Source organism: Diorhabda sublineata, chromosome 1 (genome assembly GCF_026230105.1).
Source record: "Diorhabda sublineata isolate icDioSubl1.1 chromosome 1, icDioSubl1.1, whole genome shotgun sequence".
Classification (NCBI taxonomy): Eukaryota; Metazoa; Arthropoda; class Insecta; order Coleoptera; family Chrysomelidae; genus Diorhabda; species Diorhabda sublineata.
In genome coordinates this window covers 43,253,831-43,281,641 of record NC_079474.1, presented here as the reverse complement: position 1 = coordinate 43,281,641, position 27,811 = coordinate 43,253,831, and the positions used below count along the sequence as shown (strand labels likewise).

At 32.7% G+C, this 27,811-nt stretch overlaps 1 protein-coding gene across 1 annotated transcript in view; it reads left to right on the top strand.

Moving 5' to 3' along the window:
- LOC130443981 (uncharacterized) overlaps positions 1-27,811 on the top strand; it is a 140,997-nt gene that overhangs the window by 96,031 nt on the left and 17,155 nt on the right. The window contains exons 6-9 of the mRNA XM_056778921.1: positions 15,454-15,605; positions 22,280-22,492; positions 23,126-23,489; positions 26,616-26,899. Coding sequence (XP_056634899.1) covers positions 15,454-15,605; positions 22,280-22,492; positions 23,126-23,489; positions 26,616-26,899 — 1,013 coding nt within the window. The remainder of the gene's footprint in view (positions 1-15,453; positions 15,606-22,279; positions 22,493-23,125; positions 23,490-26,615; positions 26,900-27,811) is intronic.

Below are 27,811 nucleotides of genomic sequence, written 5' to 3'. Positions count from 1 at the left end.
AGCAATTTTGCTCTTCATAGAATTGGTGAATATCCTCTGCAAAATCTATGAAACATAACATGATATCGAAAATCCTCAAACATCGGATACCAAGAATATTATGAGAACGGAAAAATCAGATGGATCAGGTATTTAGAGAGAAGTACGGCAGATTCCAACAGTGGCAGAAAAAAAAAATTGAACAAACTATAGCTTGCAAATACTATATAAATTCTTCAAAATATATCCCTTGAAGTAACTGAAGACTTGAAGTAGATGAAGAAGAGATGATGAACATCTATTATACTTGCTCAAATTCTATGCTGCAGCAAACCAAGTAAAATTGGATTGTGAATGACACAACTTTCACAAATTTTCCAAAATAACTTCTTAAAGCTCTCATATTTTCCTAGATTTATAAATTTTAGAGAAACTAACGGGAAATAATAATGTAGGAAATAAAGATGAACTTGCAGCAAATTAATTTGGGATATGATATATTTGTAGCCAGTCTCAGAGGAGTTGGCAGTTCATTGGTTTCTGGGTTTAACCTCGAGATGATCAGATTATTAATAACTGTGGGCTTATCGATAAAATGTATATGGCTATTTTATCGGCTGAAGTGAGATATAGAACAGCATGGTCAGCTCTAGGAATAAATGTATTGTGATTTAATTTTAATTTTCATGCTGTGCTCGAACTATATAAGAAATTTAGCAGTTGCCGAAGCATTCTATCTATTGATATTCAATTGTGAAAATATTTATAGCTTATTCTTGTTGGAAATTTGCTAAGATGTTGTGAGTGAAACAATTGATTGCTTCCGTAATACCATAAAATAATTATCAATTTTCGGATAGTACTGTTGAGTTCTAGGTTGAATTCTGAGGGATGTAATAATAATATCTATGGCGATTCAGATAAATTTCTGAAACTTCTACAAAGTCCTAGAAGAACTGGTAAGAAATGACTGCGAGGTTCAGATCCCAGTCATTCGGATTGAAAGGATAATTCAGTTGCCAGATTGGGAATAGCAAATCTATCAAGGGGATAATAACCCAAACATTGCTATTGCTATTTTTGTTATATACATTTCCATGGATGATTCAAAGTACCGCTGTGTCTTTGAAGGAGCAAGAAACTAGAAAAAAGAAACATTAGTTGAATCAATTTATTTCTTCTGTTCTCTGTTATGGTATTTCGAGAACTGATTTCTTGGAGAAGCTGAATATGAATGATTTGTATAGAAGAGTGGTTTCCATACATTCGACTCAAGATCCTGGTACTGAATTTATACAGAACATTCACGTGAACCGGGAGTTACTTGAAATTGTTGCAGTATTTCCAGGAGATTATTTGTAAGAGCTGATTTTCTATGGCCTGAGTATTCTACTATCCTATATATTTTTCTTATCTCCGGAATTCTAAGCTCTCTTATGTCACACACAGATGGGAAACGGAATAGGAGTCATCAACAGATATCAATGACGATCTGGGAAGTACTGGTGCATTGTCAACCTGAAAAGAGAAGAAGATTAGAAAACAATGAGTCTTCTGAATTTGATGCCAATTATAATCAAAAGGAGATTTGTAACGGAAATAAGTGGGTATTATTCTGTTTTGTTGGTTGAGGAAGTAACATCTGGTAAAATAAATAAGAATGTCAAAATGATACCTTATCTAAAACGTAAACCTAATTTAACAAACCATTAAGCTTTCTCCTCTAAGGAATTCAGATTCTACTGAAATTTCCAAAACAACCAAATACTTTTGTAAACATAAATGAAATTTGAAAAGTTTGGCGAGAAGTTTTGCCACAAGATGTGAGCTTTTTCTCACGAGGTGATGAAGTTTGAATAAAAGTTTATATAAATAAAGAACATTGCATTGGATAAGACAATACCGTTTCATAAATCATTGAAAATTCATTTCAGACTTAAATTACTCTTAGAAATATTGTATACATAGCTTTTCAATTCTTTGTATTGTAAATTATTTGAAAACGAGAAGTTTCGAATTGAAAAATCACAAAATAATAAAGTATCACTGATATTTTATTAATCACTGTAGATTTCTTGTTATTAGAGATGATTTAAAAGTTTGTATTGAATATTCTACATGCTATAAGTGGTTTGAAAATTTGAGTATCTGATAAAGAGTTTCAATTCTAAAAAGATCTTTTCTTGTACATCTGACCGCAATTACATATCCCTTTTTATCCCTCATATAATACCCTAAACCGTGTTTCTACCTTCATTCCAAGCTTGAGTTGAAAAATCTCTGTTCTTCATAGGTCAAGACGAGCTTTTTTCTTTTTTTTATCTACCCTGACATTTTTCTGAACATAAAAATAACGCACCATGTCAGTACATGGCACGTAACAGCGGCTAGAGATAAATGATGTAATTTTGGGGTTTCAACAATACTGAAATTGCTTAATGAAAATATTATCACTAGAGAGAAAACATCATTATGAATGAATTGAATAACTGATGAGTTTTGACAATTTTTACACTAAATCATTTCAATAATTTAGTTCATTAGTCTATCAAACTAAAAGTTTTTTAATATTCCGAAGTAAAAAAAATTGAGAAACTCCAATATTCATACGAATACAGAAGATCTATTATACCGGAAAAACTATCGTGGCCGAAAACATCAGAAGATGGACGGACTAACACCTTGAGAAGATGCCATAACTGGGAAATAATCAGTATGGAGTAATCCCAAATATCTAACGTTTAAATAGTGAATTTCCATGGAGTGAAGTTTAGTTTTTCATAATAACCACGGAAATCTTCATCATCAAATTAATGAATGCTCTATACCAACTCAATAACTATACCCCTATCGTTCCTAGTGTTATATATGCTCTGCTTTTTCACTAAAAATATTAAACTAACTCAAAGGGCTTGATCCTCTTAAGTCTTCTTTCTAACCCAGTATTATCAAGGAGCTGGATAGCCTCGACATTGATATTATGATCATGACTCTTGTCTAATTTCTTAATGGTATGGTCAACAGTGTCCATTTCCAGGTCCCTGGGGACTGTACAATGTTCCTCAGTACTTTGTTTTGAAATCTTTGTATGCTGGATACTATAAGTTCATACAGGCTCAAGTAGCAGCTCATTTTTTCATATTTCAGTCCAAGTTTTTCCCTTTTCATTTTATCATAAACTTTCCATCGAAGTTTGCATCTAAGTTTGCTGAGTGTTTGAGCGTGGAATAAGGTAGTTATTCTGACTGAAATATGATCTATGCTTTTGTTAGTGAAGTTAATATGAACTGATTTAATCTCATTAACTTCAATTTTCCATCTCTTCGTCCAGGCTTAGATCTGGTGGATAACTTTTTGTAATTTGTTGGTTGTTTCTTCATTGCTTTTTTCTATTGATAGAAGGGCATTGGAAATTATATAAATTATCAAAACACCTATAACTCGATTATCCAAATAGTGTCAGCGCTCTCCTTGGAATTGGAACAAAGAAGGGGAGAACAAAATAAAATATCGAAAAAGTGAGAGCACTGAGTCATATTACTTTACTTCCGAGTGGAAGCAGCGACATACAGAATCATCCCCTACGTTTTAAATAGCAATCATAGGTACTCATCAACCTGGGTTCTAAATTATTCTAGATTAGAAAGTAATGACAGTTTTAAAATTTTTATACAATATCTAATAACTCCATATACATTAATATGAGTCTATTATAAATTAGGAATTTATAATGATTTTGAATATTGGCATTTCAACAAAATAACACAGCAAAAACAAGTCAAAATTCACTATAATATCTAAAAATATTCCGGGTACTGAATTGTGCAATTTTTTTAACGATATATTATTGTTTACTAAAAAATGGAAGATTTCTCATTCCTTGAAACTTATAACAATTTGTTGATTTTCAATATTACATCCACCCATGCGAAGTCAACGTTGAATTATAATGGATGATTATCATATATTACGCATTATTCCAGATAAAGGATTCCATTTAATCGAAGAAATCTAGAGTGAATTTATCTCTGATCTAAAAAATAATTTCCTATTTTGATCCGTTTCCTTAACCATTTCCAGAAATTCATTGAATATTTTATAAAATTGGAACCAACAAAAAGATGCGATGTTATTAATGCGGTTAAATATAATAGAATCGTATGTTTCCGGTAAATAAAATATATTACTGTGCATAATTGAATGGAAGAAATAATTGTATTTGTTAGAATTACCACACAGTTTAAATAAACTTTAAATAATATAGAATTCTGAACTCACAACTGAGTTGGAATTCCTGAAACACGCCTGGGATCGGTGTAAATGTGTATGTTGATATAGTATTTATATTTTCTGGAAATATTTTAAAACCAAACAAGTTTTGTCAAACGATATGAAGACACTTCCTGTTATTGGCTTCTTTAATGAAAGTGGATCCAAGAATGTTTATGATATGGGTAAGGATCATTGCTTCATCATTAAGCTGTTCAAGCCATACGGATTATTAGTACTATTTATCAATGAACATTTTTCCATTCTTGCTCTTCGTCGTCATAAAGTCCAGATTGAGATTCACTCTCTTATTTCATCTTCATAATCATTTTTTCCACTGTATTGTAATATTTGTACTTGTACAAGAGATGGTACTATCTCTTGTAATTACTTGTTCAAGATTTATTATCATTATCTTTCTCTTTAATCTTTGTCCGCCTATTCCAATCATCTCTTCTAAATAAGTGACGTAAGTGATGATCTCAAATTTATGTTCCACGATACTGAAGTTGGATGAATGCCAATGAATTTCTAATAGCATGTGTTGCCGCCCCTCGCTCTAATTGCAGCTTCCATTCGTCTTGGAAGGCTTTTAAACAGGTTCTGGACGTATCCTTGCGGCATCTTTTCCCAGAAGTTAAAAAGAACATTTTGAAGATCATCTAGTGTTCCTATTGGTGCTGGATGTTGCTGAATTTGCCATCCTAGATGGTCCCAGACATGCTTTATTGGGTTAAGGTTCGAGCTACGTGCAGGCCAATTAAGGGTGGGTATTTCTATCTCTTCTAGGTACTGCCGAATCCCTCTAGCAGCGTGTGGACGAACATTATCGTGCATTAGCACAGAGTTGTCACCGATATGAGGCATATAGGGCACTACATGGGGTTCTAGGATATTGGTTATGTACCTGTCAGCATTTAGTCTTCCATCATTCACTGGTACGAACTCCGTGCGACCCTAGAAAGAAATTTCTCCCCAAATCATGATAGAGCCATCACCAAAGCTTTCAGTTTGACAAAAATTAACCTGATCGTGCCGTTCACCACGTCGCCTATATACTGATATACGCTTATCTGATGAATACACACAAAATCTTGATTTATCCGTGAATAAAATATTGGATTAATCTTGAATATTCCAATTTGCGTGTTCCCGAGCAAATTCCAATCGTGCTACTCGATGTTCTCTGGCAAGACCTCTAGCTATTAACCCGCTTAGAAAGTTCTCGATCTCAATGCAAGACAGAAATGATTTACTGGAGAATTTTTGCTCACAAAAAAATTTGTAAGAAATTGTGATATTTTTTGCCCATGATAAGAAATCAGAAATATCTATTAAGTTGATACATATACAGATTGTCCTAAAAAACTAAAATTAAGTAATAAAAATATCCTAAAATACCAGTGATGCGATAATTTTGGTGGTCTATATATTTTTTTGGTGAGGGAGCTTTCTCGGGGGTATATTTTTTATCATCACTAAATTGATTTGAATTGGTCCGAAAGTTGGCGTAAGCTCTTGTATTTGTCAAACTCATCACTAATCAGTGATCGTAGTTTTTTTAACTTCTTCAATCTTTCTAGTTCGTTTACTATATATCCTCTATTTACTGTATCATTAACACTTTTGGAAACCATTCTATAACGTCAGGGAAAGTGGGAGAAATAGTATCTCTAGAAACTGACCTGCCTGAAAGTCTTGTTGCTAGTTCCTATACCATTATATGTCATAATAAGTGACGTTCTTGTTTTATACCAATGACTGCTTTCCTTAACTCCTCCCTCAATAATTGTGCTTCTATCACATCATCTCTTATTTTCCTCTGGCCTTCTTATTACTTATTTTCCTGCTTTAGAATTTTTTCATTATTTTTCTCCTTATTGCATTTGTTAGTCCTCTACATATCGTGTAAGTACTCTACAATGATTTTCCATGATCAGTTGTTGTTCTATAGTATTCTTTCCATATTTTTATGTTTAATTGTTATCTCCGTACTTTCCATCATTCCTATTATCAGGTTATTATGTTAAGAAACTTTATTATCTATCAATATTATGTATATATATTGACTTATATGCAGACCATTTAGGTCGATAGCCTTGTAATATCTCTCCACTTCTTTCGGTCCCTTGCTTTTCTTCTCCAGCTTTGGTTGTTTCTCTCTTTAAGGTTTTCTTCCACCGTTTCTCTCCATCGTTTTTTTGTCTTATTCTTTCCCTCTTGCTCTTTGGTAATTTCCAAGCAACTCCTTTTAAAAGTCTGTATTCATTCATTCGTTTCAAGTGTCCTAGCCGTTGTAATCTTTTTGTATTTATAAACGCGCTGATTGGTGCCTTATTGCAAATTATGTGAATTTCATGGTTTGATCTTCTCTTTCATTCTAACTCTGTCTGCTTTCTCCAAAAATTTTTCTTAATATTTTTTCTGTTTAGTTTTTTTCGTCATTATCCAAGTTTCACAGGCGTATGTCAAGGTGGGTCTCAACATTGCCTTATAAATTCGAACTTTTGTAGATCTGCACAGCTGTTTTGGCAATTCTTAGTTCGATTTCTTTTTCTTCTTGGCATGTTTTTATCTAGTAGTACAGCCAAATACATGAAATTTTCTACTTCCTCGAATTTTATTAACGTTCCATCATGTTTATGTACTTTGAAATTGTTTTTTACTTTTCTTTCTTCAACATGTATTCTTTATTTCCATAAACTTTGTTTTGTTATTATTGAAGTGTACACCTATTTCTTCTGCAGCTGTTATTAGTTGTATTTTGGTTTCTTCAAGCTTTCCTCTGTGTTTTGCTAACAACGCTACATCATCGGCATAAACTAATCATTGGTGACTTCTGTTAAATATTATGCCCTTTCTGTTGATATTGGTTATTCTCATTAAATCTTCCAAAGATATATTAAATAGTACCGTTGATAGGGGGTCCTCTTGTCTTAATCCTTGTGTTTTGAAAGGTTCACTTTCCTTGTTATTAATTTTTATTATTATATCAATATTATATATTATAACTAATCAAGGATTGCTTGAATCTTTCTATTGGTAACATGTAGTTTTTGAAGGTGAAAAGTAGAAGTGTTTCAGCATAATAATAATTATTACAAATTCTCTCAAATGACATCATTTGAAAACGAAAAAATCGTATGTTGCTTATTCATTACTTTCAGATAATTGAGGTTAAAACGAAAAGATCAAATCCGATATATTCATCAGTTTAACCAACCGAGTGAGTTGATAAATTGCTTTAAAATTTATTGTCAAAGATTTAAACTGATTGGGAATGCGAATTTCCGCTACCTACCTAGGACAACGCAGCTACAAGTCTAATTAATAGACTGGAAAACGATGGAAATTAACTTGTTTTTGTGATATGTTAGGGCGTGTTCGCTACTCCAGATACAAACCCTTTTAGCCTTATCAATTTCACGCGAAACACGGTTGTCTACAAACATTTTGGTCCGAATACTGGAACTTCAACATTCTCTTTGCCGTCGACACTCGTGGTATGGAAACAAAGGGGAATTATACGGGAAATATGATTAATTTTAAATTGAATTTTTAAGGGGGGAAACCACATTAGGATTACTTGAACGCGTGCTAAATGAAAAGAGTTAATTTTCAGTAGAATTTGGCTCTACATTATTGATTATGAATAATTTTGATGACATGAATTGCTGAATATTTATTCAACATTTTTCTGAAATAGGTGTCATCTTATAAGAAATCGCCAGGCTAAATATTTAACAATACGAACGTTGAGTTTTCTCATAGTGGATATCTATCATCATCGTTATGTCTATACTATATATTTAACGTAATCATATCTTCATTATATTTTAAAAAAGGAGATTGGTGACCATTCAATTTTACAAGTCTCTTAGCAGCAGCAGTAAATAATCATCTTTAGCTATTGGGTTGCTGAGATCATTGTTTTATTTATCACTAGTTATCATTTCATTGTATGATTCATCTCATTCTTAATGAAAAACAAAGTTAATCATTCTTGCTACCAACTTGTTGAAATAACTGGGCGCTTCCTTGAGTAATGATCTGAATGAAGTTCGTGGATGCCACGTTGTTAAGTATTAATAGTCTGCTTATTAGTTTACAACAATAAAATATTGGGTCTTAGAATTGGAGCAAGCCGTACAAGCTCCACAGTTTTCACCGAAACGGTAACGACTCCTGAAATGATGAAGACAATTCACAAAGCGGTAACGTATCATTGTTGAATCTAAGGTTGTGAGATTGGAGCCATAGAAGGCGATTCGAAAATGCAATACATTGCAGTACGTTCGCCTAATTCGTAAGTACGTTTCTCCAGTTTCAGAAAGATCGGCTATCCACTTAGGTACGACTAGCACGACCTTTACATACTACGCTACGTTCAGAATTAGTTAAGGGTTCAATATTTTACAATACTAAAAAATGCACAATCACTTGCAAAATTGGAATAAAATGGAAAAGATGATATTTCCAGCACTACGCAATAATTTGAGGGAATATTTACTGGAAAGTGCCTTTTATAAACGACTGTAAACGACTTCTATTCTAATAATAATATTCAATTCTATACATGCTGCATACTGGTTTAATTTTTGCAATAGACTTATATACTAATTATTACCTATTACTTATTACTTACAATTTTCTTACTCATTGTTGTTTTCTTCTGTATATTGAAATTTTATTTTATTTGTATCTTTATTTAGTTATTTTTATGTCTGTTTCTTTAGTTTTTACAAGTTTTTGTCTATGAATTGTAACAACTTTTTGACAATAAAGCATTTCTCTCTCTCTCTCTCTCTCTCTATCTATAATTAAGCTGTGTGCAAGACAGAGGGTTCATTTTCTTAAAACGGTAATGAGGTATCATATTAATTAACTGTTTATTGCAGTATAATTCATAACCATTAAATATTGGTCCTCATACCCAAGGCAAGAGAACAATCAAAGCAATGGACTAAACCGGCTTCAAAGCAAGTTCATTATAACTGCAGGATATCCATGTGGTAATTTGAACCCAGAACCATGACCTGTGCAACACCAATATGGCCGCTGGACAACAAAACAACGTATTTAAACTATTATGACCACGGGGTACTTTTTCAACGTAACCGTTTTGTTGCCTTGCCATTTTGTGTATAATATTTTTAAAATGAGAAGATGCTGTCAATGATATTCTAAATCTATTTTCTAAACCTGCTATTCCAGATTTCAACGTAATTTTCTTATTGTTTGCCTGTGAGAATGAATTACTATGCATGGCTCTAATAAACTTACAATAATTTCAAAAACTGCATAGATATTTAAACCTGTATAATATTTAGTTTTGTTGTTATCATTTTCTGAAACTTCTCTAGAAAGTGTGGTTTTTAATTATGTACGAGAAGACTGAGTAAAAGCATCATATATATCTGCATTTCTTGAATATATGAACATGGAAATTCTTCTGAAACATTTTCTATACTCGTGTTCGGTGTTTTAGTATCTTCCCGTGAAAACTGACCACTTAAATTCCGCCCAATAACAGTTGAGACTATGAACATAAGTATGCTTCATCAAGATTCTTTCCTAGTGACCTTCCACAAAGACAGAATAGATTATTCTATATGAAGTATCTTACTTTTCTAGCTACAACTGCAATATAATTTTTCTACAATAATTATATTTTCCCTTTCTCGTATCTTTTTTGTTTTACAGAAGTGAAGGTCTCATATATAGCTCATGTTTAAGCTGGAGACCCAATCAGATTTCAATGTATCTTCCAGATGTGTTGATTTCCCTTATAGAAGGAGCAGAGGCTGGACTGCTGTATCTAGCAATCATATACTTAAGAAAATACTTTCCCTAGGTTGCTGTACCAGTTTACTAATAACAAGTACGTTCTGAAATAAAGTGCTTGGAACATACTCTTGTATATTTCTCTCTTTTTTATGTTAAATCTATTTTTTATAGCATCTAGCCATTGTTTTTTACGTTCCTCGGATAGCTGGTTAGGATGCTGTTTATTTTACGAGATTATAGCCGCATCTGGCAGCATCCTTTTCCGATCTAATTTCACACTTTATCACCGCAAAAAATTTATGTATCATAAAGAATTTTTTAAATCAAATGAAATGAGCAGACTAAACAGAAATATAATGTGTTTGTGGTCCATCAGCCATATGTTTTTTCAAGTGACATCTACTTGAATAGGCCTATTGTAATATTTTAGCAATGGAGGAAAAACGACAGCGTTCAACTGCAAATCAGATGTTGTTTTATCAAGACAACGCTATCAGCTTACAAATTATGTTATTGCAGTAGCCAAATTTAAGTATAAATTACTACATGTTGCACTTAGATTTTCCAAATTTAATCTTTTCAGATAATTTTCTATTCCCAAATATGGAAACATTAGTTAAAGATGAAGTATATATGGGTATTGATTTTATTGAAAATTATAGGAAAATATGTAGAAAGCTGAAAAGAGACCATGATGAGAGGTAAAATTGTTTTCAAAATTTTTGTTCTCATTTTTGTCGGGTACTTTACTTGTCGAAGCTATTTTGAAACGCTCCTGATTCGATTTGCGAAGTCGATGTAACGTTCAGGATGTCATTCCATCCCGTGAGATTTTCGGAGAACTTGTAATCCTGGTCTCATAATTTAAACGACCGTCAACCTCGCACCCATTCTCAAATTGTTACTAGTTGAGAATTCCAATTACTTAACCTCAATTATGTTCATTAAGGAACAAAGACTATACTCATGCCTTTCACTGTTCGCCTTCCTGAATAATATGCAAGGTAATAAAGGCCAACATATCTTTTTGTGTCAGAATAATGAACAATATTATCAAAAATAAAAAAAAAATTCTTAAAGAGAATATATTGCCTCTATAGAATTTCTTTACAAATTTCATTGAAAAGAATTGGAAACGATCTCATAATAAAAGAAGAGAATTTAGCTTCTCTTAAGACTCATTTTATGGGAGACGGGGTAATCTTGAGAAAAAAAGCGAATAGTCCTGAGCGTTCTGATAAACTTTTTTTAATTTTAATCAATTGGTATACCTCAGGGAATATAATGAAACCGTTCCTTTAAAAGCTTAATAGTGACATAATTCCCAATATTTAGTTAATGGAATAATATGCCAATGGATATATTATTTGAAAAATATTGAATTGAAATTTGAAAGATTAGAAGAAGATATCAAAGAAGATATTAATAATTCCACTATCATTGCCTACTTAGTTATAAAAATAACGCTGCTATATAGCAGTGACTTTTGGACCATGAACAAAAAATAAACTAAATAAACAAATCGGAGGAGTACAGAAACAAAATGATTGAAGGAGAAGAACGAATGCAGAGATCAAAGTACTGTCTGGTTATGATCAGAGAAAAAACTGTTGGGTAGGCATCTAGCCAGAATGGACGAGGATCGTTGGTTGAGAAGACCCTTGTTCAGGGGAAAAGGAGAAGAGGGCTTCTACGGAAGAAATGAATAAAAGCGAAGATTTAGAATGATTAGGAATGGAGAACTGACAGGACGTAGCCATGAATAAAAATATAGGAGAATAGCAGTAGAGTTATTCCAAGCCTGGTGCCTACTACTTAATACTACTAACTAACTACTTGATATTTATAACTGTCTACTAATTAGATAATAGATTGTCTATTTGAGATGTTCATGCTTATCATATTACAAACAATATCAAGATCTGACAACAATATCTCATGATAATGAGATTAGTTATACCAAATAAACAGAGCAATGATTCAATAATTTAAGAATTTAAAATATCATCAATGACATTGGAAGTGTTACAGCCCGAAGAAATACATTTTCTGATTTTATGGCAACATCATGACCATATCAAGAAACGAGGAGTACAAATATTTTGGCGAATTCGTGTTCTTGTATCGAACCCTTCCAAAGACGTTAAAATTATCTACATGTTCGTGATTTTGACGGAAGTTACCCATCGTGTTAAGAGAGACAGAAGGAGACTATTTGGTCAGTGTTCCATCGTGGGTGGCGCTCAGGCAACTAACCAAATGAAATCATTTTGCTAATGCGGGCAAAATTGCCGATCAATGGTTTGAAAACAAAAGTAATTTTATGATTAAGTGTATATCTTGAGCTATTGCAGTGATTGGTAGCACTATGATTCATTATAGTGTGATCTTGAAAACATTCTGGAGTGTAATGAAAGCAATCTGAGTTCAATGGAGCAAAGACCCAGGCCTCTATTTTTACAAAGAAGGTCAGCACTGCAGCTCAAAATTTGGATGTGTCTGTATATAAAATATCACCATCACCGCAAATATGTTTGAGAATGGAAACATATTGCTTCCTGGCATAACCACGTGGCCGATGTAGCCAAGGCATCTTGACAAAAACTTAGAAGAGATCACTCCACTTAAAGGCTATCCAGAGTTAATCAGAAACTTAAACTGCTTAGAGCATAGAAGAAAAATCGCCAGCCTGACTCTATTTTATTGATACTACCACAGCAAATGCTCTTCCGAACTGTCCAGCATAATCCCGCCTGAAGCAATTTTTGTAAGACCTACTCGATAGACAGAGGTGGCTCATGAACGCCAAGTTCGCCTGTAGAACTCCCAGAACTTCAATTTAGCGGGACTCATTTCTTTGGAGAAGTACAAGCCTGTGGAATCAGCTACCAAGGCACGTCGTTTGTCCCGAGCACTGCAACCTACAGAAGTTCAAAGCCTATATCCACAAGCATTTCCACATCTCCGTTATAAAACTAAAAATAACTATATATGCTTCTTACGGTACTACTTGAGTTTCCTATTTACTCACAAATTTCTTGACGGTAAAGTAGACTAAGTTTATCGTTCTCCAGTTAGATTGATTTGAAATAGATCAGAATCACAGTAGAATCTTCGATTTGAGAAATGTTAAAATCGATGAGAAACGATATTTAGTATTATTTATCTAACGACTTGAAGTAGTTTCAAGTACTTCCTTTAAAACTTTTCAGTGCAACTGATATCGATTATATTATCATATACCACTAGAATGCATTTTTTGTGATATACGGCCAGAAGTTCATAGCAATAACTCGAGGTACACCCTCCATCAAAATGAAATATTAATTACGCTGCACTGCACTGCACTGAAGCCTTTGCAAACAGCGAGACTCGAAAATAATTCACGAGTTATGTGTATGTATAAGAACAGTGGGCATTAAATTTCCATGTTCGCCAAGAGAAGAAAAAGCTACTGTTTATTTTACAAAATTATTTATTCTACTAAACAGGGGATATATCAATTTATCCATATCCATTAAGTGAGCTGGCTAAAATCAATTGAATGCACGTTAACATTTTATTAGTATAATTACATTAGTTTGAAGAGTTGATATAGATTTTGAATCATCATACTTCTAGTATGCAATCAAAAATTTTAACAAAATTACATCTAGAATAATTCGGACTATTTTAAAAATTAAAACACAAAAAGTTTAAATTTCTTAAATACTTTATTAGCCTTTATTTAATTATAAATAGGAATTGTTGTAAACACCTCTTAATTAAATTAGTTCGTTCAATGAATCTAGTTCATTCACTAAATTTTGTTAATTCGACCGTTTAGATTAATTGAGTTCATTCAACATTATGTAAAATTATAACTCTAGTTTTTCTTTGCGAACAAAATTTTTAAAAATAAGATTTCGAAAGTTAAATATATAATTGAGGCAGTCGTAATAGGATTACGCTCTACCGCTATAAAAACTCGACTTAGTATTTTAATACATAGTGCTAAGACCTACAATTCACGAGGGACAGTTTCAACCTCATTATTTTTTTTTACTTTATCCTTATCTATCATAAGAGTAAGGAAGAGATAATTTATTAATATCGAATGTTTAGGAACAAATTTATTGAATACATTTAAAATGGATACGGCAAGTCCAAAAAGCCTGAATTGGGAATTGTTCAAATTAAAGTTAGAAAATTGAAACATAAGTGATCTATAATGATCATGATATAAAAACACATGTTTTGGAATGTATACAGAAAAAATTCATCGGAAAAACCGAGGTCATGGGAGTAAATAGGATGAAATTAAACACCTGGCCTAAAATAGAAGTGCTGAAGCAATATTTTGCAGATAGAGACGATTTAGGTTGTATCTTACAGGAACTACGAGAACCAGACCATTAAAGAATGAAAATTTAATAGCGTTTGGAAGCAGATTACAATTATTGAAAAGTCAAACAATTTTAATATAACTGAAATAGAAAAAAATGCCGAATAAATCACTGTGAGAAAACCGCGTTGAACTCCTTTATTGCAGGATGTTCAGGCACAATAAGAAATAACATGTATTTGAAAAAACGAGGTTCTTTAGAAGACGCAATGTTGACGAGCTTTAGAATTTCGAAGAACTTTATGAAATTGTATAAATGCTAAAAACTTGAAACCAATTCAAAAAAGAAAAATCCACAAAGCCATACGTCAATTGGAATATTTTCAGTAATAATAAGTTGTATAGTTATTTTAATATTTTGATTAATTCGAAAATTCAAATTAGGATTTCTAAGAAATCAGAAGATTGAAGAAAACAAGAAAGAAGAAATCGAAATTGCTAAGGTTAGGACCTGAAAAATACATCCATTATTTTTCAATCTTAGGGATGGAGAAGTTACATCTAAAAAAATGCGGACTACTTCAAAAATTAAAACACGAAAGCATCAAAGTTTAATATATACTTTATTAGCATTTATTTTATTATGAATAGAAATTGTTGGGAATAACTTTTAATAAATTTAGCTCGTTCAATTTTGTTAAATCAACCGTTTAGATTAATTAAGTTCATTCGACATTTGTTTGTTGGAGTTGGCCCTGATATAGGATTTGCTCCTCTGCAGGGTTGGGTTGTGAAGGTTTTGTGGGGTTTCGTTTGCTGTCCTGGCTGGAAAGGAGGAAAAACTAGAACTATTGGCCGGAAGAGAACAAAAAGACAGCTCTAGCAAGCAAAAACGATCCTTCTCGTTTGGGGAATTTTTATTTTGTTTTTTATTATTCCCAATCGTCAGCAATTTGGGTGGTTGGTTACAGGGAAACCGCAGTAAACCTGCGATGTATTGGAAGAAGATAAATAAACTTTGATGATTGATATGAATGTATGATCTCTGAATATGTCAATTTTTATTGTTATTTATTTTGATTCTGTTGTTACAGAGAATTGAAATCAGCATGTTCAAAGGCATTAGCTGGCATAAAATTCACACAAGAAATTGGCGTTGACAAAGTGGACAAATCATTAGTTGCAAACTTCGAAATTCTGAATTTAGTTCCCGATACTAATATCTACACCAACAGATCTGAACCAGGTGAGTAGTTTATAAGTTTTATTAAAGAACGTAAGTTCATTTCAGGCCCCTTATATTTCACATTACGATCTAATATTTTTAGCAACTAAAAGAAAAGAAAGTTCTTAGTTGTGCTTCGCACTCATCCTATCACATATAATTTCAAAAATCGAATTTCTATATTAAGGTCTTCACATTTTAGCTTTTTTACAGCAGATATGAAATATCTGTGGAAATAAATTTGTTTGTCTGTTTTTTATAATAATAACAGGTCTATTACTGCTATTTGTGTGCTAAATTTATCATTTCGCTCCACATATACATTCCTTTGGTTTTATTTTACAAAAATGTAACGTCGATAATTTGATACTTGTAGTTTTCATATTTTAATTTGCCTCATATAACATATAACAAATTCTTGCTAGAATCATTATTTTTTTTCAATTTCCATGACTGGATTCATTATTTTTATAAAAAAATTAACTTATATTAGGTTAGCGATACTTTACAAAAATTCGAAAGAAAAAGAAAGAAATGCGAAACAATATGAAGACAACTAATAACTCGAAATAAATACTAATGCATAGACTGGATAAAAAATTTAACTGAAACACAATACGAAATAAAATAAGTTCTCTCTTAGGCATTAACTGTTCATAAAATGACAAATATATTACTTAATATTGAATACAGCTCTATTCATGAATTTAACCAAACCAATTGGCAACTTAAAACTTGGAATTATTTAATTTTTTTTTAATACCTCTATGCAAAAATTTGATCGTTTTTGACAAATAACTAAAAACTTTTACTAGCATGTTTTTTGTTTCTGTGGTTTTTTCTATATTATACAGCATACCATTATCATGGTAAGTGTGGCCATAACGGCCATAAATCCTCCACGAATCATGATGAAACTGCACGAACATTCGATGTAAGTCTCTCTAGAATCCAACAAGTATTATAGCGATTCGAAGACTCAAAGTTCTGATTCAGGAATACGAGTGAGTACATCAGCTAGATATGATAATTTCCTCATCTAGTGCTTCAAGAAACTGGCCAGCTACCTTGGCTGGTTTTGTTATATGTAGTGGAAATTTAATATTTACTATCATTATTCACCTTCAAAATATTGACTTCATGAATTTTTTTTCATACACTTCAATATACCCTACTTTGTTCAAAGTTGTTATCCATGTTTCTTATTTTGGTTGTGCTGGTTGGTATTTCGTCTTTGATTTTATCTCACGAGTTCACAATTCAATTGATTCTGTTCTCTAAATATCTATAAATCATGGGTATGGAGCTCTCTCTCATAATGTTTGTTCTCCACGTCACGTCTTCAAGTCTGCTCTTATTCCAGCTTTTTATCCTTTTTTGGGTAGAGATATTTCCAATGTTAACTCCATTTTTCTTTCGTATTGTATATTTGTGCTTAATTCAATCATTAAATTCATTTCCTTTTTGCATATTGTTGAGCTTAACACATGCTTCAGATTATTTGGAAATGCGAAAACAGGGTGTTTCACAAAAGGTGACCTCGTCTCAAGGATATATAGAAAACTGAAAAATATTTGGGGTTTGTTCAATAAAAAATTTTCTTAACGCCATCCATATTCAGGATAAAGGGCGTTGAGGAAAAAAAATTCTATACGATTTTGTCGCAACTACTGGCAACATTGTTTTGAAATTTTATTATACGAATATGTTTCTGGAGCTGATACATCCAATGAATTTGTCCCTATGTCTGACTCATATGAAGGGAGCTAGTTACATGGTTCGCACCAATTAGTATTGAACATAACTTTCTAAATATTAGATTTATTGATCATAATTTCAAGTGGACTTAAGCATCATTTAATTTTACACCAAAAAGTTACTCTTGAGAAAACTCGATACTGTGTATGGTTTTCGGAATATTTTGATTTGAAAATTATCAAGTAATAACCGATGCTGGTATAAAATATTGATAAAGTTATTAATGATCATCATTATCAATTAGTAAGCTTTATGTGAATTAAACATTTTTTATGCGTAAATGAGATCCCATCGATAAAGCGGATACATTTAAAAAATTTGTACTGATGGTTTTAGTTTCTTGTAACGTTTCACAAAAATACAGTCTAATCAATAGGTTCTTGTTTTCAAAGTCAAATAAGTATGGTCGCTGAGCTATTTGATGATTTGTATTTCGGGTCTCAAACTGTTGTTTGTTTCATACTAAGGCCCCCAATAGTTGAGTACCCATCTATCCTAGAGACGGGATCACTTTTTTTGAAACCATACTATTAATATTTGCTTTGATTGTTTTTAAAATCATGTTGTTAATGAAGCGAGCTTTCTCAAATCAGCAAATAATTGTTTTTCATATTAAATTTGCCATATTCGTCAGTCTTCCCTATTTATTGACTTTCTCTATTTCCTTTTGCGACAACATTGGTCATTTTATATCTCAATCCACAAAAATGAAATTTATTTACGCGAACACGCAATTAAGGTCACAGTTAACAAGCTACAATATAAAGAATAATCAATAACTTCTGTCACTGATGATATCGTAATGAGGTTCAGCTTTATTTTTCCTTCGTTTCCTTCTAATAAAATTACTGTAACAAAAAGTAATTTCACGGCAGTAATATTCTGTTTGGGTTTTCTCAATCTTCAGGATAGGACTCGTTTCAAAAATGTATGCGGCAGGTTTTGGTGTGTTTTTTCTTGTATTGCAATAAAGTACTAGAATTTGAATTAAAAGAGCTACGAATATTTCCTGAGAACCAATATCTTCATATGAGGTGTAAATATTATAACGTGCCACCCTCTAAATTGTCAAATATTCAAATATATGCACGTCACACTTCTATTCAAAGGAGTAATCTTGTATGTTTGATATGTAAATCTCACAAATAATTAATGGAAATATCATCTTGCTTTATATGTATATTAGATGTTAAAGTTTAGTGAGATAAATTTCTAATTTTCTAATACGTGAAGAATTACAATTCAATATTGTCTCTTTTGAAATGACCCATGAAACGCTTCTAATTCTCCAAATTTGGAAAAATCTCCATTTTTTGAAGTATTCTTAGGTTGAGTTTGTGAATTCATGAAAAGAAGAGGTCACAAGAGCTCATGTGAATGAGGAGTTAATAAAGCCGAAAAAATTTCTTATTGGTCGAAAACTCACTCATTCGAAGTTCTGGATGACAAAGAAAACTAGTCAATCAACAGTACTGAAGTTTCCTATAATTATATATTCATTATAACTCGAACTCAATAGACTAAACCAGTGTTTTTCAATCTGTGGGTCGCGACCCCTAGGGGGCGCGCGAAGCCTTGGTCGCCAACTGAAAGAAAAAGGCAAGGAACACAAAAAGAACACAATTTTAGTGAGAAGAATGGGCTTGTTTATTTTTCAAAAGTTTGTCCAATCGTGGTGTTATTTTTGAAACGTTAATAATCAAATCATTTTCTAATTGCAGTCTATCTCTTTTTAGTCTTAATGTCTACCATTGCAGAAAACGTCAGTTCATACAAGTATGAAGTGGCGAATGGCACTAATAATTTTAGAGCTTCTCTTGCTAGCTCTGAATATTCGTGTTTTCTTTTCATCCAAAACAGGTCGACACTTTGGGAATGAAATTCCATTTTAAGGATTTCCATCAGCAGCTAAATCTAGAAGAGATTCTTTCATATTTGTGGTGACATCAACCAGATCTATTGACTTGTCCAAAAAAACGGTTTAAAATCCATCTACGCCTATTGTCAGCTTCATAGTACAAGCCTGAAAGTATGTCAAAAGTTTCTCTTGTTTGTGCAAGCTCTGTATCAGGCAAGAAATTTGAGTCCTTACTACAAGACTATGGTTTGATGCGTTACCTTCAACAATCTTCTGAACACATGGAAAAGACTCAAATATATTGTTTTGCAGAGCGGATAACCACAAACGAAGTTTTGCGTGAAATGCTTTGACTTTATCTTTAGCTGTTAAAATATTTTTTTTTCGACCTCAAATTGTTAAGGTGGCTTAAAATATCTGCCGAAAATGCTATTTTCAAGAGCCAAATAGGGTCATAAAAACGATTAGCATATTTAGCTCTCAGTCCAATACCTTTCGTTTGGATAGCCATCTGGCCTCTGTGTGATAAAGGAGATTTTGATGAAGCGAGCCCATATCTTCACAAACGATTCTAAATAGCCGGGTTTGCAAGCTATAATTCACAATTTTTATCACCTCCTTGAACACGTCATTTAAATCAGGCGGTACTACCTTAGCAGGTAGAGCCTCTCGATGAAGAAGTGGGTCCAGGATATGTTTGGCATTATCGATTTTAATTTCGCAACGAGTCCGCTATTTTTCAGTCATACTTTAGCGCCATCGCTACAAATAGCGATACATTTTTCCAATCAATAGCGTAGTCGTAAGTGCTTTCTAAAAACATATCGTACAATAACTGACCAGAAGTGTTTGCAGGAAGTACTATGCAAAATAAGATTTCTTCCATGATAGTCTCGTCTGTTTCAAAGCGCACAAATACTACAAACTGAGCACAATCTGAAACATCTGTAGATTCGTCAAACTGCATAGCAAAATGTTGGCTTTAATTTTTCGATTACTTGTTCTTGAATATCATTGGCCATATCATTTATTCTGCGTGAAATTATATTATCAGAAAGTGGTATGTTTTTCAACTTGTTTGCCTCCTGCTTATTGACCATAATTTCAACCATATCAAGAGCTGCTGGCAAAATAAGATTTTCGGCAATTGTATGTGGTATCACTTAACTGAGTAAGATGAGAGTTGAAACAAAAGAGCATTGCGGGCGGCGGCGGGTGGTGCGCACTGGGCACTTCCTGTCGCCGCAACAACAATACGTCGCAGTTTGGCTCGCGTGAGTTGGTATCCAAATTAAGTCGCAGCTAGCTTTACCAACTAACCTTGTACCTACTTTCATCTCTCGCGGTTTGTAGAGTAGATCTGAATATAAATACATAAATGTATCATAATAGAAAAAAATCATTAACGTGGTCTTTCAATTAAATTATATCATTTCCTTCTCAATCAAAAAGATTGAAAAACACTGGACTAAACCATCGCTAGTTTCTATTCATACGAGCATGGTCCCAGAAGTAACAGACCCAACAAAGTAAATTAAAATGAGGTCTTTCAAATAAAAGTATTGTGTCATATAACGATGACCAAATTTCCATGTTTACGAATTCACTGAAAACGTTCACTTCTGATGCTGCTAAACAAATACTAAACAACATGGTGTCTTCAAATTTCAAACATGTGCTGTATAGATTGTTTACATTCCAATACACTGGTATTTTTCAAGCAACTAACTCTACGTTAGGCCAGGTACTTCTGGAACCGTCCTCGTATGTTACTTCATACTAGAACAAAAGAATATTAATTTTTTAAAAACCAAATCCAGAAAAACTTTTGCCATTATAACTTGGCATGCTTCAACAAAACTTAAAGTCCCATCCTGTCGATTGCGATGATATTTATGAACCATTTTCACCCTTTGAGGTCAATAAAAAAAATTCTCATTTATCTACACTTAATGTCATTTTCGCGAAACCCGGTAAGCCAGTAAATTTTTTTCTTGACAAAGATGATATTGAAAACCATAACGCTGATGCTTGTTTTTTTGTTTTTATTAACAGAAAGTTAAACCAGCGTAATATATCACGTTTTTTTTTTCGAACAAGAAGCTGTTTTTCGAAAAATTTACGATTCAATTCTTGTTAGAGGCATTTAAAAGAAATGTTGGATATGATATTTTTAGTAAGTTTCCAATTGATAATAACAAATTAAAAAGTCTACAGCTTCTTCAAATTATCACTAAACTTCCTACTAATAGATATATAGGAGACTGTTCAAAAGATATCTAATTATAAATGATATTAAAGACAAATCAATAGAAAAATTTGATGTTACAGAGAATAAAAATGTAATGTGATGTAAGCTTTTCAAATAACAAGTCAAGATGTTTTTTAGGATGGAACCAATTTCCTTCTATATGCCATTAAAGTTATGAATTTTTTTAATTAGGTACTCTTGATATCTATCAATCCAGCTTGTTTTTTCTGATAAATGTTCTCATTATTCAATTCACACTGTTTGTCTGTCTGCATAGTAAAAATTTTGTAATCAACATTAAACTAACTTATCCGTTAACCAATCAACTCGAAATTTAGCATGTTTACCAACAATACATGAATCAATTGAAATATCCATGAAATTATTGACCAATTAGTGGTAATTAATTGAGTTATTATTTGATATGGAGACATTTGTTCATGATTTTATCATAGCACTAGTGACAATTATAATTTTTATATAGTTTGCAGTAGATAGCGCTAGTAACGAATGCTGAAGCTGACTATTAAAAAAAAAATCGCAAACGCTACATTAAGCTTAGTAAAATCATTAGAATTACGAATATAAGAACCGGATTGCTTGAAGCTGACGGAACAGGAAGCGTCCAACAACCGAACATTAGCTAAAAAAATTAAAACTATGATGTAAATTTCATATAAATCTTATCTCTTTGTTATATTGTGTTTTATATTCTCTCATGAATCGCCATTACGTTTGTTACCATATCATACCACACCTATCAACCTTCCCCGCCACGACCCCTATCTTATCCTTCAAATGAAACTTTATACCATACTTTCATTCCAGAAAATCCGTCTTCCCGGCATAATATAAAATGGAAACGTGTTGGTATAGTATCAGGTCGTGCGGTACGATTGGATACCATAATTTGGCCTGGTGGTGATCTTTCGGTAGCCGCTGTTTCATCTAGAGCGAGAACAGTCTTCAGAGTAGTTACAGCTTTAGCTCCTCCTTTCGTTATGGAAAGTGAGCTTGATGAAGATGGACAGTGTCTTAGAGGTATGTTGTTAAATGATAATAACGTCTTCTTATTATATCTTATTGCGAGTAATATATTTAATATCACACTTTGTAAGATTGAATTTATAGCAACCAAATCCAATACGAGTAACGGAAAGATTCAGTATCATTACATAATATAAAGAGGTATCCTCACCAATAATAAGAGTCAAAGAAACTATAGGTGAAGGAATGGTAAGCAAGAAAGTGGACGAGACAATAAATGAGGATAAAACTTAAATACTAGAATTGAAGGATTTGAAGAAGATATACCGTAGATACATGAAGCATTTGATCCCAAAAAGTATACGCCAAAAGAAACATAACTGGAAAAATTATAGTAGAAAAAGATAAAGAAATTATAACTTACAATTACACAGGAATAACACTTCTAATTGTACTCCAAAACAATATGTAAAATACTCCAATTGTAGTTGATTGGTTCGTATTAAATGTGTAAATCATTATAAAGGTTTTGTCTCATTACTTCATGGAAAAAATCCGAAAAAAGTTAAATGAAATGGATGTGATAATATCTAGTCCTAAAAACATCTATCCTATTACTATAAATATGTATTATACCGAGGAATAGCTTAAATATCGATCCCAAATATTAAGAAATATTTTTTGTAGGTCTTCCATGTCATCGCGTTTTGACTTCGGACAAAGACAACCTCACTCTAGTTTTCAACGAAATGCGGAGACTAGAGGAAGAGGAAGACGACGCACAAAACGACCAATCGGAATTTTCGGATTACAAACAATTCACCAGCGATTACGGTGACGATGACGAACAGTTTTTCCCTTTTCAAAAATTCAAATACAAGACAAACTGTTGCTATGGACTTTCGATGGATCTTCTAGAAAACGTTGCTCAAGAATTAGAATTCGATTTTAGGTTATATATAGTTGCTGATGGTCTCTTTGGTTCGAGGACAGTGCAAATGAATAATAAAAGGTCCGAGAGGGATGTTGGGAAGAAATTTTTGAGTTATAGGTGAGCAAAAATTTTTTTAATTCGTTGTTCCTTTTATTCTGCAATGTCTAGCAATCTTTGGAAATTAAAAAATGTCTAATTTTTTTTCATTTCTGTTCTCAGTTAGATGAATATTGTGTATTATGAACAAGTAGATCAATTTTTGCATTCTTAGAAAAAAATTAAATACCTCACTTGTCATCATTATGTAGCCGAGTAATTATGTCACTTAAAGATAGTGCACACTGCTTACAACTCTCATTCCATCATTAAATTTCTCTTATTATTAACGTAATTCAAACTTAATGGCTCTTGAACGTTTTGTAATAAAAATAATAAAAATCCTATTATCTTTGAACAAATCTCTCGTTTCCCTTTTTGTCTTATTCACGGTAAGATATCTGCCAAGCTTCCATTAAACATTAGTCACGTTAAAGTTAACATCACATTGGATTGCTGTCGGATTCGCAGTTATATAACTATTTATAAAAAATATATTACACTTCAAATGTTTTACAATTGGACTCTTTTTAGTAAATTTCTTCCTCTTCAAGGATTTTTTTTAATTCAAAAATATTTATAATTTACTAGTTATAAGCAAAACACACACTGTCTTTTGAGTTTACCTTTAGTTTCTGAAAACGATAATTTATTTAAACTTGTGTCAGATTGTTAGGCCCAATAGCAACTGGAAAGAAACTAAATTCAAAAATGACTGAAGTTAACAAATGGTTGCCAATTGTATGCACGCACAGCAGAGTCAATTGTGACCGAAATCTGACTGACTCAAAAGTAAACAATTAATATTTTCAACAATTTTGAGCTTTCCAAATTTTTTCGTATATCAACAGATTTAATTCTTCATTTGAACTAAGTGAAAGAGCTAATCTACATCCCCTTCTCAAGTTTAACTACAAAAAATGCATTACCTCAAAATCGAACCAAGCAATTCAGTTAAAACTTCTTTTCCAAATGTACAAACCATCCATCTTTGGAATATTGCTCGCACATTTGGTCATCGACTGATACTACCACGGTAGATGCTCTTCCGAGCTGTCCAACATAATCCTTAGTAGAGCAGTATTTGCAAGACCTACTTGACAGACATGCGTGGCTCATGAAAACCAAGATCGCCTGTAGACACCTAGAACGTCAATTCATCGAGATTTATTTCGTTGGAAAAGTGCAAACCTGTGGAATCAGTTACCTAGGAATGTCTTTCGCGAACACTACAACCTAGAGAAGTTCGATATCTACAGGCATCTTCATACGGCAGTCACAACTTGGATTATTCAAGTTTGAAAGGGTTTATTCTATTGTGCTTGCTTTTTCCATGAAAAAGATGACAATATAGTTTCAAGAAACAAAATGAAGACAGTAATTTCAGTAGAACGAATTACAAACCTGTTGAAGTGAAGCTCTTGTTGTTGAGATCAAATTGAAAGCAAAATAACTTTCGTCTATTGGAAGCTTTGAGAGGCAGGTGATGCGGACTATTGGGTAACCACTTGCCCATTCAAATACAAAAGTTGTTATTAATTACAAACTGGTTGGTGATACTGTAAACAGTGTGTTGAGTATTTTTAACTGTGTTAGCGGAGAGTGTAAATGATAAGAGAATAATGCAAATTTGGTTTACCCAAAGCAATACGTGCTTGAAGGATTTATGGGAATTATCTCCAGAACACAACTGAGCTTGATTTGTATAAATTTCAATTCTACCTGCGCGGATTATCCTATATAATGGGCCTATGAGTCATTGATAACTCAAGAACGGTTAAGATGTGGTTAACTCTTAACTCTATTAGGTTATCGACCAGCTACCGCAATTTTATTCACTTCTAGAAATGGAATTATCACATTGAAATATTCGTTTTCATTCGAGAGTTGTAGTATTGTATGAAGTTCGCTCTTTTGGATGCGATACAATGAACTCGGTTTAATCAATGGACATTGTCGTATTATTACATAGATAGTGCCTCTATTGAATGATTCTAGGGATATTTGTAAACATTGTTAATAGACAGTTGCTGTTGATTGTTTCACAATTCCTTATTTATGAAAACTGGGTTGATGTATTGCTTCATATCCATTAGTTGTAACTCTTACAAGAACTTGGAGAGGGCGTGCTAAAAACTTTTCTAGTGAAAATGAATGTAGTTTTGAAATTTGAACCAAATTTCGAGGTGTTCAATGTTATTAGGTCGGAATGGGGATATTTTCGATAACTTCTTCTATTTGCGTGCAAAAACATAAAAGTTTATAAGTTATATGGTGCAGAGTTTAATATATACATACTACTGCTATTAAGATTGAGATATTAGTCCACTTCATCGAATATAACCCCTTCTTAACAAAAACGATAAATTAGCTGCACATTAAACAAAGAGATTATAATGAGAGATGATCACCGACTCAAGGACCTAAGATCTTCTTTAGAGTACTTCTACAGTAAAAAGGAGATTGAAAGAAACTGGCCTCTCTGGAAGTGCAGCAGTGACGAAATCTCTTTTAAAGTATTACGTTTTGGCTAGCGCCTGATCGGTAAAAAATTCATTTTCTAACATGACAAAGATTCCAAACTTTCCTCGAAGATGTCCAAAGAGCATTTAGAAGGATTGGAATGGAAGAATATACTGAAAGTAAGGATATAATGATCACAGTCGCCCGACCTCAACTCGATTAAGTTATTGTATTACAAATTGGACAGAAAAAAACTAATGGAACCAAATCGACGACGAATATTTGTCGAAATACCAAACAAACGTTGAAGTATTCTCAATAACAGTTGACGCTAATCAAAAATAAGATCGAGCACTTTGTGTGACTGTGTAAAAATATGAATTCTAACTAATAGGTTTGGCGAATTCTTCATCTTAATTGCGATATGCTTTATATTCATTATTCTATGGTAGACGTTTTATTGATTGTTATTTCACATGCTAATGACATGTAAAAACACGAGTTTTCATTTGATACATAAAAACGGAATGTCTTCTTGTTCCTTCAATCTCAGACAGTACTTGAAACTGTAAAAAGAAACAGCTATCCTCTAATCACCATAAAAAGAAAAATCACGCAAAAATTCAAGCAAAGAATTTCCCTTTTTTATTATCAGGAGATTATTCAATAGACTTTTTGTTGCAGGTTTAAAGACGGTCATGTGAAAAGCGAACGAGTCAAAGAATTAAATGTAGACGATGCTAATATAAAATGGAACGGGATTGTTGGCGATTTAGTTTCAGGAGCGGCCCACATGTCGTTCGCCGCCTTAAGTGTTTCGAGTGCAAGAAGTGAAGTGATCGATTTCAGCGTTCCTTATTTTTTTAGCGGAGTCTCGTTTCTAGCGGCTCCTCAACAGAAATCCGAAATACCTTTGATGGCTTTTTTGTTACCTTTTTCGCCAGAATTGTGGATCGCTATTTTCACAAGTAAGTGAAAAATATTCGACCTCATTTCATACTTGAACATTGAATTAGTTTGGGTAATATACTGGAAAAATAATTAGTCAGCGTTAACTGTTGCCAATAAATTGCTTAACAATCTTGAACCTGGCTTGTTATCGTATTATATAGATAGACTAGAGACTTAGTCAGCCATTCCAATCTGTCTCAATTATACTCAAACTTCTCTTATGAAATATATTGATCGAGTTTAAATTTCGCCGTCGCGTTTTCTGACTTACTGTGAAAATACATAGATTTTGAATGAATGAGTGAAAGTTAATTTGAGAGGAGCAGACATTGCACTCATATTCAGTGATTAGGTAGTTCCATAATAAAACATAACAATGAAACGCTCCATGAAACAGCACAGAGAAAATAGCGACAAGTCCAAGCGTGCTTTAGATTAGGCTCAACTTTAAAAGTTTTGCTGAAGTCAAGCAGTCAAGCCTGGTTATCGAGCCTAGGATCGATTTCATTGTTAAAACTGGACCATGCTTGATAATCGTGGCTTTGTTGCCAGCACTGCCGTTATTGGTTACGAGGATTTGGGTCATCTTGGTTTCCAATTGCCAAAAATTGACAATATATTTAATGCCTAGATACAGTATTACCTACAGACTTGATCAGTAAAGATAAATTATAATTTTTTTGATGCTTTTTATTTATTTGTATGAACGGCTATAGTCCTTTATAGTTTATTTATACTAAATACAATATTTACTCGTATAATTTTTGTACAACCGAGATAGACAAGTTTTCTATTAGTGATAAGGATAATGTTAATGGGAATCTTCATTGATTAATAAGTAATATCAGAGATTTTTATGTGTCTGAAAAATTGAAATTAGCGATGATAATAATAAAATCAATCGTTCTTATTACGGACATTATAGTATC